This window comes from Ptychodera flava, chromosome 13 (genome assembly GCF_041260155.1).
Source record: "Ptychodera flava strain L36383 chromosome 13, AS_Pfla_20210202, whole genome shotgun sequence".
Classification (NCBI taxonomy): domain Eukaryota; kingdom Metazoa; phylum Hemichordata; class Enteropneusta; family Ptychoderidae; genus Ptychodera; species Ptychodera flava.
In genome coordinates this window covers 3,047,140-3,063,660 of record NC_091940.1, presented here as the reverse complement: position 1 = coordinate 3,063,660, position 16,521 = coordinate 3,047,140, and the positions used below count along the sequence as shown (strand labels likewise).

The window sequence follows — 16,521 nt, the reverse complement described above, 5'->3', positions numbered from 1 at the left end:
CATGTATATTGTCAAATATGCCTCTTGTTTTCCATTTTACGAATTTCCTTTTTAGCTACTATAGACTATAGTCTATAGAAGCTATTGGGATGGGTATCCGTCCAGCGTCCATCGTCAGTCTGTATGTATGTATGTATGTCTGTTTGTGAGGCGTCCGTCCACTCAAATATCTTGAGAACCGCAGTACTTACTGATTTTATATTTGTTGTGTCGATTAAAATTATGATTTTGAGAAACTAATTTGTTTAATTTTTTGATATTGTTGAAAATATGCAAATTTGTGCCAAAAAAGGCGTTTTTGGTAAAAAATCTTCTTCATAACCGCTGGTCAGACAGCTTTGTTATTTGGTATACAGGTCCCTAGGGATAACCCAACGTAGATTTGTTCAAATTGTGATGAAATATGCAAATCTATATTTTTAAGGAGTTTTTAGCTCACATTTGGTATTTTTTTGTCATTTTGTGTCAAAACTTTATTTCATCAAAACCGCTCGTCTGACAGCTTTGATATTTGGTATACATTTTCCTGCAGATGAACTTAATATGATATATTGAATATATGACGAAATCTGCAATTTTGTATTATTGGTGTAATTTTTGTCATTTTTGGTCAAAAAATGTGTATCTCAAAATTATTTGTCTGATGCCTTTGATATTTGGTATACAGGTTCCTAGGGGTTGTCTTAGTGTGATATATTGAAATTTGATGAAATCTTCAATTTTTATCACAACTGGAAGTTGTGATATAGAGGTGGTTTCAACCGGTGTTTGATGTCGTCCATTTCCGTTAACGACAAAAAGTCAAAAACTGCAGAACAGACTGCGTTGATATTTGGTACCGATACATAGACTGGTTCCAAGGTTCCGATTCTGAAAAATTGAGCCAAACGGAGCGGAGGTTAGATAGTTTTGGGAAATTTCTAACCCCCCTTTTTAACTAATCGATTTTAGGGGTCTTTCATATATGTAGTTTTGGAATGTACACCAATCCTGCATTGTGGACTGTTTTATGAGTTGTTGAACAGAAATGAGGTTTTGATGAATGTTAGAAATATGCAGGATGGCTGATTCAAAGTATAAGAGATGTCTATGCTCTTTTGGGTATCAAAAAAAATAAAAAAAACACATTTCATAGTTTAGATTCTCACTTTTGAGATGACCCTAAGCATTTGTTATGTAAACATCCTTGAGTCAATATACAGACTTTGACATTCCTGAGATTGGGGTGAACAGGTTAGACAATGCCCTGACAAAGTTGCAAGGGTAGCACCAGCATAGAGTCCTACGCATGTCCATGTGTTCTCACAGGAAATTACAGGGAAAAAAATTATTTGAGAAGTTTCTCTCCTTTAAATAGAAGTATATTACAATTTAAACCTGTCATGGATGGATTGCTCTCAAATGATCTGAAACACAGTTATTGCCCATTAGCAACAAATCTATAGCAAGATTTATGTAAAGTTCATGAACTTACACAAGGTATTAGACAAAAGATGACCATGACTTTGCTACTTTTCAACATTTATTTCATTCAGATTTCCTCAGCTTAGTGTATAATTTTTGTAATCTTAATTACTGTCAACTTAGCTTTACTAACTTATTCTAACCTCATTATTCTTACACTACTGTTATACCTTATAACCACAAAATTTCAAGAGATGCATATATGATTGTCACTTAACAAACAATTTACAAATATGTCTTCTGCTGTTTTCTCCATATACATATACATGTCCCTTTTCTCATAAAAATGGGCTTAAAATCGCAATGTGAAAAATAGTCTTTCAGCTGTATGTTGCTCATTGACTTCGTGGTCTGTCTAATTAGTCTCCACGGACACCGTCCGGGGGGACTTATAGGTTTGGTCATGTCCGTGTGTGCGTGCCTGCGTCCGTGTGTGCATCCGTCCGTCTGTTCACACAGATATCTCAGACATGCCCTGGTCAATTTCTTTCAAACTTTGCACAAGGATAGTACCCTACCCCATACAGATGCACGTCGATTTGGCCATGTTAGAGGACTTTTAGTTTACACCACCATAGACTACCATGTATAAGTCAGCTGTCTATAGAATCCCATGTATAAGGCCAAGTAAATAAAAATTTAGTTTGTCATCATATTCATATTGCAAAAAGGATTCAGTGACACACTTTTTAGTCCCCATGGATGAAGTCCAGGGCCTTATAGATTGAGGTCATGTCCCTCCGTTCACGCAGATATATAAAATATTTTGACAAAATCTCCCGTGACCTCGGTGACCTTTGACCTCAAATATACATATTTGTCCATAACTCAGTAACCACAAGTGCTACACCCTTCATATATGGTATGATGGGACACCTTATGACGCCACATATTGTACCTCATTAATTATGTGCATATCTAATTTTGAGCGAGCCAATAGAGCTAGGTCTGATTTTTGGTATATAGGGATGACTTAGCAATTCAATTTTTTTGACAAAATGTCACATGACCTCAGTGACATTTGACCTGAAATATACATATTTGTCCATAACTCAGTAACCACAAGTGCTACACCCCCTTCATATATGGTATGATGGGACACCGCATGACGCCACATATTGTACCTCATTAATTATGAGTAGTTTCACAATGTGCCAGTTGTGATCAAGTGCCATTGGCGCTATTTTTGTATTTTTGCAGCTAGTTTTGCCATTTTGGTCAGGCCATCCTTTAATGAGCTATCAAAGATATCCAACATCTTCATCAATACATGAGTCACAAAAAGTTATTCTCTACATAACACAGCAGAGCTCTGTCAACTGTTTGGTCGCTTGTTTTTCAAAACCACTAGTCAGACAGCTTTAATATTTGGTTTACAGGTCCCTGGGATGACCTTAGTGAGATAATTTCATACAGTCAGGAAATACTTAATTTTGTATCCATGTCTATATTAGCTTCTGGGACTTTGGCCCTATGTTTACTAATGTATTTTGACAGAGTTTGCTTTTGATTGTGTTTATTTAATATGACATTAATAGCTTTCCATGAAAGTCAATCAACTTTTACAATTCACCTTAAATTTTCTCCGCGTGCGATTTGAATAAACTGGCAGGTCAGAAGTCAAAAATACCTAGCTATAGCCGATGCCAATATGGTACTGTGCAAGTATTGAAAGTTATCAAATGCTAGAACCAATAGATTTCAGCAACTGATGTATAAGTATGGTAATATGAAATATGTATGTTATCATCGTGACACAACAGCGTGTCATGTATTGTAACCTTGCCCTTCATAACATTCCATGTCGCAAATCACTCAGAATCTACGAAGGACCATCAAGACTTCAAGTAATGTGTGTGTTTGTGTCTACATATTTAGGTATGTGCTGAGGCGTGTTTTGCGTCGTGGTGTCAGGTATGCAACAGAAAAACTCAATGCCCCCCGTGGTTTCTTTGCAGATCTGGTTAACGTTGTAGTAGACACATTGGTAAGTAAAATTATACATGCATATAATTCACTTCGATGTAGACAGAGATACATATATAGGACTTTATATTTCTCAATCTATTTAAAGCCTGGCTTGAAAAGGTCAGGGATCAGGATTAACTATGGTGTTAAGAAGATGGTAAGGTGTTTCTGTCTTTTGTTTTCCTTTAAAAATGCCGTTGTTATATAAATATGTTGCTACAAAGGTTAAAGGTATAAAGTCACCTGTAATCTTAATATGCCCATATATGGTCAAAGAGGAGTTCCTTGGTATTCTAAATGCCCATGTGAGGGCACTGTTTTTAAAAAGTGGCCACCCGCTTAAAATCTGTGATTGGTCAAATTTTCTCTTTCCATGGTAACTGTGGCAAAATTGGAACAGGTGACAGTATACCTTTAACCCTTTTCCTGCCAAGTCCATATTTCACCACCAGGTCAAGATGGTTAAAATTAATTGAACACAACATCTTCTATATGGTGTATTTTAAGATAATACTGTACATTTGAAGGCTGTTGAAAACATAAATACTGTAAACTTGATTTTTTGGACTAAACAGACCAAACCAAGTGGGTGAAAATACATCATGTTTTGGCTCAATACCGCTTTTTACTGACTTGGCTGATGGGGAAGTGATACTGTCTAGCAGGAAAAGGGTTAAAGCTAACAATGGTAGCCTCCTTCCATGAACATCCCAAGCACAGCTTCAAACCAGCCCCATTTAAGGTGGAGATGCACATTGCCAACACAAGTTTTTTCCAAATAAATATTTCTCATCTAAGAGGACAAGGAATTCCCCTCATACTATATATTTTCAAAAGGCAGAGAATCTAAAGTTTACGATGGTAGTAGTAGTTTACTCAAAGGATGAAGGGTAAAAAACCTCAATTTTGGTATAAATGATAAAAGTTAATTAAAGTCGAAAACTTGATACTATTTCATTAGGGCAAGACTGCATTAACTTGCATCGTACCTGAAACCCGGGTCCTTGCCTGACCAACTAGGGTGACAAACAGAAGACTTTTAAGCCCCCCAAGGTGTGAATGTTCCATTGTTATGTTTATCTTATCCAGCTGGTGCCATTGTAGTGCCATTGTAGGAAAGGCAGGTCTTTGAAATTGATCCTCTGATAATAAGTAGGGAAGTAGGGTATTCCTAAGTTAATGGAGCTTTCCCGTAATATTCTGAATATTTCACTTAAAACAAGAGTATATGTTGAAAAAAAGAGTATTTTATTTTGTGTTATCTACTCATTCTAAAATGGTATGGGTTGAAAGACTGACACTCAAAAAAGTGATGAAAAAACATGATTAGCGAAATTTAAATGCCTTCTATTCAAAATGTAAGAACTTCATTGCCAAACAAAATACTTCTTTTGTTATATATCATTTAAGGAACATTATGTGAAAATTTCAGAAAATTTGACCCAGCCAGAGTGGAGTTAAATTCTTTGGAAATTTTGAAATGGGAGGGAAAGAGACAGCAGGAAATCTGGTAATTTGCATACATTAACACTTCTTTATCACACAACTTACGACTGCTTGACAAGCCTAAAGGTGAACCCAACCAATATTTTAATCTTTGGTTAACAAATTAAATATATTGAATGAGTATTTGCTAAAAAAGTGATAATGAGCAAAATATGCTGTGTTGGGTGCAGCGCCCCCTTAACTACAATAAGACAATGTCCAATAGTATGGTCTTGTATTGTCTAGGTTGTAAACGCTGATAATTTTAAATCCTTAGCAGGATCCCGACAATGTCACAACCTCAAAAAGATATCCAATTTTTCACACTTACAGGCAAACAACGATATACGTAAAAGTAAAACGCAAACAATAAAATTAAAGTCAATATGTTGACCTGCTTAAATTTGCCATATAGGCCCTATACACTGTGTCTGTAGCTTTTAGTGTTTGGTTATGATTGATGTGACAACAATATCCTGTGTAATGATAACAGTGTTCAGTCAACCTGGTGCTTCTTGTATTCTGCTTTGGTCACCTGACAAAGTTGAAGGATGTCTTTCAATGATGACTTGACTTCATCTATGGCCTCATCTTGAAAGAGTCAATTTCTTTCTGTTTGCAATTTCTCCAAATCCCACAATTGCCATCATTTTCAAAAAGTGTCTGCACGGAGGCAGGAGCTCCCCCCTCTGCGATACAATGAACATTTCAGTAAAAATTATGTAAAAAACATACATGTACCTATTTCGATCATTTCCTGGCATTGAGTACTGGTATAGAGGCATCAAATGACAGAGCATGACCTATGTTGAGTTGAATTCATCCAGCTGGCCCTTAGGTGAGGAGAGATTTGATGTTGTGTTTGGCAGCTTTTGAGAGCGAAAGTCAGGATACTGACGGTCATAAAAGTCTTCCAGATTGATGTTACTGCTTACTAAAGTATGGTAAATGACATGCTTGGTGAAGTATCTGGTTGTCCTGTGTAATTGCTTTCTGTAGCTTTATCTGGCATGAGTGCACATTTCTGAAGAACAAAATAATCAGCCATATACATAGCAAATTAGGTGATATTTTTATTGATGAGATTGAAGTGGAAGGACAAGTCAAGCAGCAAGTCTTCTTCCAGTCGTTCTAGGCCTGACTTCTCCTGCTCCGATGCACAAACAATCATAACTTTAATTTTTCTCCATAGAGATAACACAGAGATAGGAGGCCATCTTGAATCTCAAATTAACAACAATTTAGCCCTCTCAGCCAAAATTTTGCATGGTGACCCCAAATTTTATTCCCAATTTCATGATAGCATAATTTGAAGTTTTCTTGACCAAACTATGAGAGAAAGTTTAAGACTTTGATTTTCGATGTGCGATATACCTAAGATCAGATGTAGGTAACCAGTGACGTCTTTACTGTGTGTTGTCACCTCATATTGATCTTAATCAGATTGCACAAGAGATGAGTTGGGGTTGGGGGTTAGCTGGTTATCATGACTTACCGTAAAGTTCTTGTTCTAAGCACCGTTTAAAGCGAAGATGTGGAATCAGCCTGTCACATATCAAATAGTTTTGTCTTGTAAGAGCCACATAAGGTAGTCGTTGTCACTTAAACATGATCAATAATTTTGGGAAGGCAAACATTTTCAAATGGATTAAGGGAATGGAAAATCAGACAAGTGATTCAATAGTCAAGCCGGGTGTCGTCAAAAACAATAAAATGCGGAGTCAAGTGCCCAATAAAGTAGTATGCAATAAAAGTACATCTTGGTTGGTCGTCATTGAGCCAAGAATGTTATCGACTTGCAGTTCAAGGCCACAGGGTCAAACTCTAAGACGCGCAATGTGAGTGTAGAGGTTGTTGTTTGAACCGTTACATCAATGTGCATGGTGTGAGCCTGGGATGTTCATTCATGGCGAAGTTATGAAGCCAATAACCAATCTGAAAAAAAAACCACCATGGAATGGTGATGGATCCAATTTGCACTGTGGAAATGACCATTTAATTCCTAATTCTACAGCATATGAACCAACATAAATCCACCAAATACATAATCCTTTTGTATTCCACGGTGACATCGCAGAATACAAAAGACACAGAACGATGAAAGTGAAAGATCAACGCTGTCTCCCTGCATAGGGTTTTAGTCACATTGTACTATAGAGAGCTGAACAAGGAATTACACTTAAAACTCAGACAAAAACTACAAAAGACAATTACCATGTTGCTGACAATCAAACTACTTAGGCGGAGGGCGAGTAACATAACAGATTCGATTCTCAATCTCGCACTTAAATAGAATAATAGTTGTAGTGTAAACATTCAAAATCGCAGAATTTGTCATTACTCGTGGAATAGAAGACTGAGCATATCATATGACAAAATATGACACGCTACGAATATTGTTTTGCAAGACCGAAATTTTCATCCACACTCTAAAGTCGCTCTTCACTTTCACACACCCAAAAAAAACAAATGTCATCATTTTGGGGTAATAAAATGAAAATTCAGTTTAATAGAGACAATCATAAAACAACTAATAACAAATCAAAACACACAAAAAAATCCAAAATACAATAATCTGCTACTACTACTGCTACTGCTACAATCAGGTTATGTTTCAAAATGATTTACAATTGTACAAAATACGTTCTGCTCTGTAACCAAAAAGAAAATATGCAGGTTTAATTAATGTGTCTGATTTATGATAACAAGTTGAAGCAGAGTTATTAATAAATCAATAATTAGTTACATCTAACCATCACATTGCTAGGGTTACGTGTAATGAATCTGTTATTGTTTTGTGATATTAAGATTTTACTACTTGCAAACACTGGAGTTCTATATATGATGCCATGGTTGAATGAGATGGGTCTACCCTAAAGCACCACCCACCGCTGAGAAAATTTAATCAGCCTTGCCTTGACTCCAACCAGTCAACAAACAATCGTGTTATCACATAATAAATAGAAATAATAATATTGCACTGATTAAAACATTGAATGTACACAACAATTTTAAGAACTTACCCTTCATGTTTACGAATTAGGGTAGTCAAGCCATTCCCCCTGAGGGTTGCCTCTGTCTGTAGGAGGTTCTCCATCAGCTCCTTGTTGTCTTCTTCAGTCATAATTGTTCCCATAAATGTACTGCCCTATGAAATAGAAACATGTGAAATAGTGTATGAGACGATTAAAACTGGTAAAGGAGTCAATGTTAAGTTGATATGTATTGCTGAAAGCGTGTCTCATACTTCCGATATTTCTGATAGAACTAAATCTCGTACAACAAAGCGATTTTTTGCCTGCAATTTTTACAAGGTACATGATTGTAAGAGTGTGTAAACGAATATTTAAAGTGACCCGACTGTCGGTTGCCATTACTAATAACGGCTTTTTTATTTTTATGAACGAACATTAAAAGATTCCTTTTCGAGAAACCACTAAGGACCGATACAATATTTTCATCATCCTCAACAAAGGAGTTTTCACAAAATATGTAATATGTGGGAAAGCCAAGAATAAGCTAATAACAAGAAAAGGCGGATTACAATAATTGTCATCAAATTGGATCTCAACCCAAGTGTAAATAGGATATCTGAAAGAAATATTGGATATCTTTTGTAACGTATATACTATGAGTACCAAGGGTATCTTACCATTATATCATCACCAGCTATAGTTTCTGCCAATATTAAACAACTATTCGCAATATCGTGCGGTAAATATTTCCTTCTTGATTTCAAACAAAACAGACTTACATCTGCAAGGCACTGAAGATAGAGACATAAGATACAAGATTATTTTGTAGGATGAGTCTATTTGAATGTAAGAATTTAACAAAAAAGCCCTTCATAAAAATGATTTTAACAAATATACTTTTAAATACGTCGACAGGTTATTGTATCACACAGCACACCCAGCAGAAATAGAATAACTCATATGAACAGAAGTTTCATCAAGATCCAAATTAAATGTTTTAGCAGTTAGTGGCTGACACATTTAATTAGAATCCGCTCTCTATCAATAGTATTTACATGAAAAATATTAATCACTCATATCCCCTGAATATAATACTGCTACCTACATTCATATTTCTTCCAACAAATTATTGATTACTTTTTGCATGCCCTCAAAAGGAGTAATTAAAGGGCATATATAGATCAACGTAGAATTCTCTCATTCATTTTCCACATTTTTAACTTGACATTCCACTAGGAAGAAAATTTTTTTGTTGAACTATAAACAATGGTTATCATGTCTACTTACCCTCATTACTTTTTTGTTTCTTCTCCCACTTGTGGTATTGTTGACAAGATTCCACCATCTCTAAAACTGAAACATTCAGCGAAAATTGAGTATTTATTAAGATAATTCTCTCCAACATCAGTACCATTTCACGGGTTGCATCTCTGGCTGTGTACCAACACAGCTGGTCGACATCTGCACTTCCAATTTCATGCTTGCTGTGTAAAAAAAAAGAATGAGAATTAAATGGCACGTCCTGACACCATTGAAATATTTTATTCTATAAAACCCACTACGACCTTGTCTGTAGTGCACGGTCTCACTCATGTTTATATTTATTACGGTTCATAGTGTTGACTACTTGACATAGGGTATTTGTACTGGCCGGCTATTTCCCTTGACTAATGATATTCATTTCAAACACACTGGAATTTTTAAAATAATACTTGGAATGCAAAATCACCTACCTGGCCACAAACAAGGCTGCCGTTCCGATGGCTTGTATGTTTTCCAGGATCACTGCCCTGCATTTGTATATGTGCATATCTAGCAACCAAATGGCATTATGCAGGCACAGTGATCCCATGTTTTCGACCTGCACCACATCAGCCATCCAGTCAACAACTATTTGTCGACATTGAAGCTGATATAGTGTCAGGTCGAACAGACCACCGGCCCATCTCGGTACAACTTTCTGAAATCAAATGAAAAACAAAAATGGTTAACAGCATACTGAAAAAGAAGTGTTGGAAATGTACGAGTTATACCCATGTAATACCGATGCTGTTTCAATTTGATTCTCATATTAAAATACATCACCAAAAGTAAATATTTCTGTTTCTAAAACCATTAATTCAATGAAGTATGAACACCATAAAACAATATTTTTGTTGGAATTTGCGTTTGATGCCTCATTATAAGGCAGGGAACTTAGGAATCTAGTTGTTGTTGTTTATGCTGCTGTTTGTCTAATAAAATTACATGTAATGAACATAATCATTGATACTTCAATCGTAATGCCGATAAAAACCATCAAGAACAATGTCATTACTACACTTCGATGAACACCGCTCTCCCCATTACGCAACGTATACTATTTATAATTCGTCTAATTAGACAAAAGGTAACAAATATAAACAACAACAACTAGAGTCCTAAAGTTCCCTGTGTTGTAAATGTGAAATCCCGTGACATGTTTTAAAACACTTACACACAATTTCGCTGTATAAAAGGAATTTTGGGTACTGTGTTTGGGCAACCAAATATCAAATTCTAGTGAAGACTTACATTTCCCCTAACTTTCAATGTTTATGTAGCCGCTGTGTACATAGAACTCAACACAAGCGATTTATGAATATGGTACAACTGATCTTGGACACCCAGAACTTTTGATTAAGCCTGCACAAAATGCTGGATGTCGGTAATGGCAAACTTCTCCCAGTTGAATGGTGTCTCCCATGCTTTATGCAGTCACTCTGAATAGATCTGCTGGAAAATAGTATCCAAGGCCATACTGCTGGAGGTTACTTTAGTTATGTGGATTAACTTTGAAGAACCATAGTTTTTATAGGCTGTAAAGATAGTAAATAAAATCTTTAAGTGATTCTGTTGGTTGTTTTATGACAAACAGATACAGGCTTTGAACAACACAGAAAAAAGTTCCACCTATTAAGATCAGAAGAGTTGAGAGTGGGGATGGAGAAATCATCAAAAATATCCCACCAATTGGAATAAAATAACGAGAATTTGAAAGCCTGAATCCTGAAATCATAAGCAAAGTAGATTTGCCTGACAACGATGACCAAGGAGTACTTGTCAGTGGTAAAAAAAGGAAAAAAATGTACCAAAATTCATAGATCAGATACCGATGCATTGGCAACTGTGAAGCCCTGCAGCATTATAGTATATTATCTGGAGAAAATGTGTACAAAATTAAATACTGCTGTTATCACTGGTCATAGGATCTTAAACCATTCATTGCCAATTTAACAAAGGTTGGAAATGATGCAGCTAAAGGTTTACTTGAAAATGTCAGTTATTTGGTAGACATATTTCACCGTATGAGGCACACACAGCCACAGTGTTTACCACCTGATAGTCCATTGTGCAAGTATCGTTTCTCATTTGACAGATTTAAGAGATATGGGGCATAAATTCAGAAAATGCAGAACAGGCTTTCTCGTGGCCAACTCTGTTCAAATATGTGGCAGTACATTTTTCGGAATGGAAATGTCATTCATTTCTTTTCACTGTAATTGAACGGAGAAATAATCATCTGTCAAAGAGGCTCAGAATAAATGAATTAATATCATAATTCTTCTTAATACCAATGAAAACTCATGGAAAGTACTTTATGAGAAAAGATTTGAATATTTAAGGAATTGTCTGAATAAAATTTTAATCAAATTTTTTTTTTATTGGTATAAACGTACAATAATTGAAAGTACAATTGATGGCATCATTCATGTTTGTGTGTTTGAGTGTGGCTCTTAGAAAGATAAACTAGATAATACTAGTCTAGTATTATCTAGACTGTTTTTCTTGCTTAAAATGTCATTGGCATTGTGGGTCTGTAGTCAAATAAATTAGACAATGCAGGACAATATTATCCACAGAATCATATACTATTGGATGCTTTTCTTGGTTTACAAGTCAGAGGCAACATTGGTCTCTAGTCAGATAAACCATGGAATTACAAGCTTGTACCTCCATGGATAAACTAGGAGATATTATCGATAGTATCGGATACTATCAGGTATTTTTCTTGGCTTACAAGTCAAAGGCAACATGGGTGTCTAGTCAAATTAACTAGACAATGACAATATAACAGTTCCTGTGGTATACAGACAGTATCAAACTAGAAGTATTCTAACATAAGTGCAAGTAGTTATATTTTGCTCAAAGTGATCAAAGATATGACTGAACAGTCCTAGAGTGAATAGATAATGCTATCAGTGAAATAGCTTGTCTTTATCATTTGTCCATCACAAGGGTGATGCCTTTCCAGAGGTCAAGAAAGATCCACAGATGGTAATGGACATCATTAACCAAGAAGAGGCTCAGTTCTTGAAGACGTTAAACAGGGGTCACAGAGTTCTTGAGAAGACAATAAATAAACTTGGCAGTGATGCCAAAACATTGCCAGGTAAGTGGTATGTTGCTTTCAAGTCTTTACTGTTGGTTTCTAAACAAGTTTCAAAATTATTTCTTTATTCAGTAAAAAAGTGACAGGAATATAATTTTTTTTTTGTTCGCCATTTGCACAAGGAAATTGAAAGTGGCAATTTCTGATTGTTGAAGAAAGCTATTCCATTTTGTAAGTTGATAACACATTGTGATTACTTTATGACAGGTAAATCAGCTTGGTTATTGTATGATACATATGGATTTCCTGTGGATTTAACTCAACTCATGGTGGAAGAGAAAGGAATGAATATTGATATGGATGAATATGAAGATGTAAAGAAGAAAGCACAGGTTAGATCTGTATTTAATGTGTATTTTATACAGTTGTCAGCCTGGACATTGAGACAGTTTCCTTGTGTATTTTTTATGTAATGGCAATCAAGTAAAACTTCAATTGCAAAATGCATCATATTTGATTTGAACTGGAAAATAAATCTATGAAAAATGTACATGAAACTACATAATTGCTCTTTTTCCATTCAAACTTTCTTATTGTCAGGAATAGCATCGTGTTGTAAAGTGTCAATCTGTTCAAATTTAATCTCATGTTACTAATGTGTCCAATTTATGCAAGGAGAAAGGAAAGCCTTTCCACTGATCAAAATATGAGTACTACTTGTAGAAAAGATTTTGTGAATACTAAATAATAGAAGTAGAGTTCCATATTCTTTCATCTGATATGATGAGTTCTTGGAAAGCAGTCCAGATACAATCACCCATAACCCAACGATGTATTGTTCTGTCTGACAGCTCCTATCTCAAGCCAAAGGGTCTGGTGTTGATGATACCATTGGACTTGATGTACACTCAATCAATGAATTACAAGATGTAAGAAAAGTTGCACCCACTGATGACTTGCCAAAATATGATTACTTTTATGATGAAAAGCAGCAAAAATATGGTGAGTATAGAAACTATCAGGAAATAATGCATACTTGGGTGTGTATTTCTCATTGAGCAAATGAAGGGCACACAAGAAAGGATTTTTAGTCACCATGGACACCGTCCGGGGGGACTTATAGGTTTGGTCATGTCAGTGCGTGCGTGCGTGCGTGCGTGCGTCCGTCTGTTCACGCAGATATCTCAGAGATGCCTGGAGCGATTTCATTCAAACTTGGTACAAGGATTACTTCATATGTCATACAGATGCACGTCAATTTGTTTTGTGATGCGATCCAATATGGCCGCCAGGCGGCCATTTTATTACGATTTTTTCATGTACAGAGCCATTACTCAGGCATGTTCCAACCGATTTTATTCAAAGTTGGTACAAGGACATTGACCAATGTCATAGATATGCATGTCAATTTGTTTTGTGATACGATCCATATGGCTGCCAGGCGGCCATTTTATTACAATTTTTTCATGTACAGAGCCATTACTCAGGCATGTTCCAACCGATTTTATTCAAAGTTGGTACAAGGACATTGACCAATGTCATAGATATGCACGTCAATTTGTTTTGTGATACAATCCAATATGGCCGCCAGAGCGGCCATTTTATTACAATTTTTTTCATGTACAGAGCTATTACCAGGCACGTTTCAACCGATTTATTCAAAGTTGGTACAAGGTTATTGACAAATGTCATAGCTGTGCACGTCAATTTGTTTTGTGATACGATCCAAAATGGCCGCTCTCGCGGCCATTTTATTACGATTTTTTCATGTACAGAGCCATAACTCGGGCATATCGCAACCGATTTTATTCAAAGTCTGTACAAGGACATTGACCTATGTCATACATATGCACGTCAATCTGTTTTGTAATACGATCCAATATGGCCGCCAGACAGCCATTTTATTACGATTTTTTTATGTACAGAGCCATTTCTCAGGCATATCCCCATGTTTCAACTGATTTTATTCAAAGTTGGTACAAGGACATCGACCAATGTCATAGCTATTCACATCAATTTGTTTTGTGATGCGATCCAATATTGCCACTGTGCGACCATTTTATTACGATTTTTTCATGTCCTGAACCATAACTCAGACATGTATCAAGCGAATTCATTCAAAAGTATTTTTATCACAGACCTAATGAAGAGGACTCTATCCTCTCTGAGGACCTGTAATCAAAATACCCATTAACAAGTGGGGACTGTGTCATCAACGATGACTTGTCTATTTGACCGTTCAGAGAAGTATGTTTTGACATTTTCTTAGTTTGCTGTATCTAGTTTTTTAGCAAATTTGCATTTAGGTATATTTTCATGGATGTGATTCTGAAAAAATTAGGATACAAACAACCGAAGTGTGTGGTTCTGACCAGTCAAGTGTTTTGACCAATGTCTCTACCACCAATGAAAGTGCAGTACAATATCTCTAATACGTAGTTTGTTCCTTGTGTGTCATGCCAGCATACACACAACATTCTGTTGCTAGTGTTGTACTGTAAGTGGATGGGTATCACATAGGTAATGTTGGTGGCACAGATGTAGAGATCTATGATACAAGGCAATTTTAAAAGATAACATGATTTCTTCAAAGTATTTCACACACACAATGATTACTGACTGCTGTAATATAGAACATCTCTACTCATAATGGCTGTTGTTTTTCTACTCGTCAGTTTTCAATTCAACCACTGCTACAGTCATCGCTCTCAGAAAGGATAAACAGTTTGTAGAATCAGTCAACAATGGAGATGATTGTGGAGTTCTGTTGGACAGGACATGTTTTTATGCAGAACAAGGTGGACAGACTTGGGATGAAGGATTTATGGAAAAGGAAGGCAATGCAGTAAGTAAACAAGTTTCAATGGCTTCTGAGTGTGTGGATCCTGAGTATAGCACATGTGTTCAGTGTATACTGGTAGATAGGGCTCTCCCTGGTGAGCATCTGATGTAGCAGTTGTGCAAAGTTTATTGTTTTGAAAAGCCTCTTATCATCAGCCATTGTTACAAAATGATGTGATGATAAAATAAACTATGAGATCCTGTATGCCTGACAGAACGCTGCTTTTTTCTTCCATTGTAGGATGTTGAATTTAAAGTGACCAATGTCCAAGTGAAAGGAGGATATGTTCTACATGTAGGAAAACTGTCTGCTGTTGACAGTGAGGGTAAACTGAAAGTTGGTGACAAGTTGAAACTCTGTATTGATGAGGTAAACGCCTATTTCACATCTCTGTCATTCCTTGTCGTATTTCTATGCTATACGGTAACAAGGACATTCAAACATGCTAGCAAAGAAAGACACCATTGATATGAAGACAAAAGAGGGCCTAATATTAGATATTGTAAGTGCTCTGTATGGCCAAAGTATTGAAAATTTCCATTTTACAGAAACTTTTAAATTAATGTTATTATGTAACTGCCATACATATGACTTGACTGTAAATGCCGATCAAAAATACAGTTTAGGAATACTCTCCCTCCAGTGTTCTCTCCATGAAAATTAAAGTACTATACTGAGCATGATGTGGCACATTGTCCACACAGCACAATATTAGAGATATCCCACGATTCATTATGATTTGTACCCTTGGAGATTCTCCAGTGATATATCTCCTATGTGTAGATTAGTTTTATCTATTTACCATTTTTAGCTCATATTTTTCTCAATTCCTGTTTTGAATAATTTGAAAAAATAGTTTTGATTGAGAGAGGAGAAAGCATTTTGTGAAATTTTTTACCACAATGTATATGTCAGCTCTTCTTAGAGCATGATCACTTCAGTCGGTCATACCTTTCTTTTCAAACATGGCCTTTGTATTACCTTCAGATCATGACTTTTGTTGTTATTTGACAGTGATTTTGAAACTTTCATTGTAATGTCTCAACATATTTTTATTGGCTTTACATAATAATTATTGTGATGCTGACATCATTTCTGATATGTAGAACAGAAAAAGTTTTAGGCATGGCAACTTTCAAGGGTACATATCAAAGAGAATTGTGGGTAATTAGTCCCCACGGACACCGTCCGGGGGGACTTATAGGTTTGGTCATGTCCGTGCGTCCGTCCGTGCGCACGTCCGTCCGTTCACGCAGATATCTCAGAGATGCCTGGAGTGATTTCATTCAAACTTGGTACAAGGATTACTTTATATGTCATACATATGCACGTCGATTTGTTTTCTGATACGATCCAATATGGCCGCCGGGCGGCCATTTTGTTACGATTTTTTCATGTACGGAGCCATAACTCAGGCACATCTCAACCGATTTTAT

General features: G+C 36.1%; 2 protein-coding genes across 3 annotated transcripts in view; one reads left to right on the top strand and one right to left on the bottom strand.

Annotated features, from left to right (window-relative positions):
- The window catches only part of LOC139147105 (alanine--tRNA ligase, cytoplasmic-like), a 35,539-nt gene that overhangs the window by 9,036 nt on the left and 9,982 nt on the right, over positions 1–16,521 (top strand). For both annotated transcript variants that reach the window (XM_070718009.1, XM_070718010.1), the window contains exons 8-13: positions 3,343–3,451; positions 12,150–12,303; positions 12,511–12,635; positions 13,095–13,245; positions 14,919–15,088; positions 15,326–15,454. In XM_070718009.1, the coding sequence (XP_070574110.1) occupies positions 3,343–3,451; positions 12,150–12,303; positions 12,511–12,635; positions 13,095–13,245; positions 14,919–15,088; positions 15,326–15,454 (838 nt within the window). The remainder of the gene's footprint in view (positions 1–3,342; positions 3,452–12,149; positions 12,304–12,510; positions 12,636–13,094; positions 13,246–14,918; positions 15,089–15,325; positions 15,455–16,521) is intronic.
- On the bottom strand, positions 8,575–10,211 carry LOC139148648 (uncharacterized). The gene is made up of 3 exons (XM_070720146.1): positions 9,626–10,211; positions 9,180–9,376; positions 8,575–8,683 (listed from the first exon to the last, which is right to left on the bottom strand). Exons 1-3 carry the CDS (start codon positions 9,769–9,771, stop codon positions 8,613–8,615), a joined length of 414 nt encoding a protein of 137 aa, XP_070576247.1. The 5' UTR covers positions 9,772–10,211; the 3' UTR covers positions 8,575–8,612.

Bases quoted from the DNA above. Each gene is read 5' to 3' on its own strand.
- LOC139148648 (XM_070720146.1), bottom strand. From the start codon at position 9,771: ATGGCTGATGTGGTGCAGGTCGAAAACATGGGATCACTGTGCCTGCAT. The intron at 9,377-9,625 runs GTAGGTGATTTT...TTTTTTACACAG, and splicing joins GCAGCCTTGTTTGTGGCCAG to CAAGCATGAAATTGGAAGTG. The intron at 8,684-9,179 runs GTAAGTAGACAT...CTCTATCTTCAG, and splicing joins GAAACAAAAAAGTAATGAGG to TGCCTTGCAGATGTAAGTCT.